We start from the raw sequence: 1,650 nt of genomic DNA, 5'->3' as shown, positions 1-1,650 counted from the left end.
GGGCTGGACCTTAGAAAAGCAGGAGACTTGTAAATATTTCATAAACTTCACTCTGGGCTTCTGCCCTGGCTGAGAGCCCATTCATAAGGCCAGGCTGCAGAGGGGCAGGTGTGCTGGTTTCCATAGCGTCACCCCAGGGAGAAGCTGACAGCGCCACCTGCAAGCTGAAGGAGGTGGAAAGACCAGGGCTGGCTTCAGAAGCTGCTGCTGGTCTCGGGACCCCTTGTGCACTGAGCTCACTTTAGCTTCTCCAGCTGCAGCCTGTGTTCAGTTTGAGCGTGGCTGCCGAGACAGCGGCCACAGGCTGCTGCTGCTCAGCCGGGAGCTTTAGCAAGGGGCTGGATTCCTAACTAGCAACTCCTCACTCAGCTTTGTCGATTCTGGATTGAGAGGAGAGGCTTTTTCTCTTCTTGGAACACCTGAGCTGGGGTTTTTACCTATTTTCTGATTTTAAGTAGTTCCCTCCATGAGAACTGAATTTCAAGTGATCCTCAAGGACAAACACAGTGCCCCTGGGCTGGAGGTGAGAGAGGATGACAGCTTCTGAGGTTGCCTGCTAAAGGGCTCTGAGGTGCCTCCCCCATCGCCCCCATTCAAAATGCCATTTAAAGCATTTGATACCTTCAAAGAAAAGATTTTGAAACCTGGGAAGGAAGGAGTGAAGAATGCCGTGGGAGATTCGCTGGGGATCTTACAAAGGTAAACTCTGAACTCAAACTTTAGGTTTATTTCCGAGTAGCTTCACATTGCCAATGTCTAAGATATTTTAAATCAGGTTTATAAAACTGCATTTTAATGGGGTTGGGGTGGGTCATGTTAGACGATTTCTGGAACCTCCTCTAGAGCCAAGTTTATGTCTGGACAAAAGAATGTGTGGAAAGTATTGGGTCTTGCCAAGCATGCACAAGTTCCCGGGTTCAATCCTCAGCGCCAGGATGTGGGGTGGGAGGGTTTATTCAAGTCAGGAATATACCAAGGCAAACACTGGCTTATCTATTAGAATTACCACTTACCTGCTTATCTGTTAGGAATATCACTCACTGCTGGTGGTATTATTGTACATATGCTTGTTATAGAATCAAAAAGGATTTTGAAGACAGAGTTCCATGTTAATTCAGTAGTAATGATGTAGTTGTGCTTTGAACTGAAATAACGTAAGAGAGTTTTCACTATAAGTGATAGTCAAATATTTGCAGTATTTTGTTTGTTTGTTTTAGACCCAAATACATACACGTTTTAAACCCAAATACATAATATATAACAAGTGAAATGTCTCTTCATGATATCATTCTCAAAAAGGAGAGTGGCTGCCAGGTAGTTTGAAGATAGTAACTTAAAACATTAGCATTCTATAAGGGAGAAAATCTTATTTAGTAGCAGTGGGAAAATTCCAAGACCGTCAATGAATTCAAAGAGATATTTAGTCCATGACAAAAATCAACCTTTTTAATCTGAAATATATTATTAATAGCAGGCGAGTTTGCCGTGTATGAATGAATTGGTGTCACACATTTTAATTTGTTCCTTTTTTAGACAAGAGTAAATGTCTTCTTAGGTTTTGTGGGTGAGTTAGTCAGTAGTCATTACGTGCAAGGCAGCATGATTCTTTTATCTTCTCGGATATAGGAAATGTGAGCAATATCCTTGCTA

General features: G+C 42.7%; 1 protein-coding gene across 1 annotated transcript in view; it reads left to right on the top strand.

Moving 5' to 3' along the window:
• The first annotated feature begins 290 nt into the window (after positions 1–290).
• Slc17a8 (solute carrier family 17 member 8) overlaps positions 291–1,650 on the top strand; it is a 50,437-nt gene continuing 49,077 nt past the window's right edge. Inside the window, exon 1 of the mRNA XM_031349259.1 lies at positions 291–699. Coding sequence (XP_031205119.1) covers positions 599–699 — 101 coding nt within the window. The 5' untranslated portion in view covers positions 291–598. The remainder of the gene's footprint in view (positions 700–1,650) is intronic.

Source organism: Mastomys coucha, unplaced genomic scaffold, assembly GCF_008632895.1.
Source record: "Mastomys coucha isolate ucsf_1 unplaced genomic scaffold, UCSF_Mcou_1 pScaffold4, whole genome shotgun sequence".
NCBI lineage: Eukaryota > Metazoa > Chordata > Mammalia > Rodentia > Muridae > Mastomys > Mastomys coucha.
Note: the sequence above shows the minus strand (reverse complement) of the source record. Positions and strands in the feature narration are given on the sequence as shown.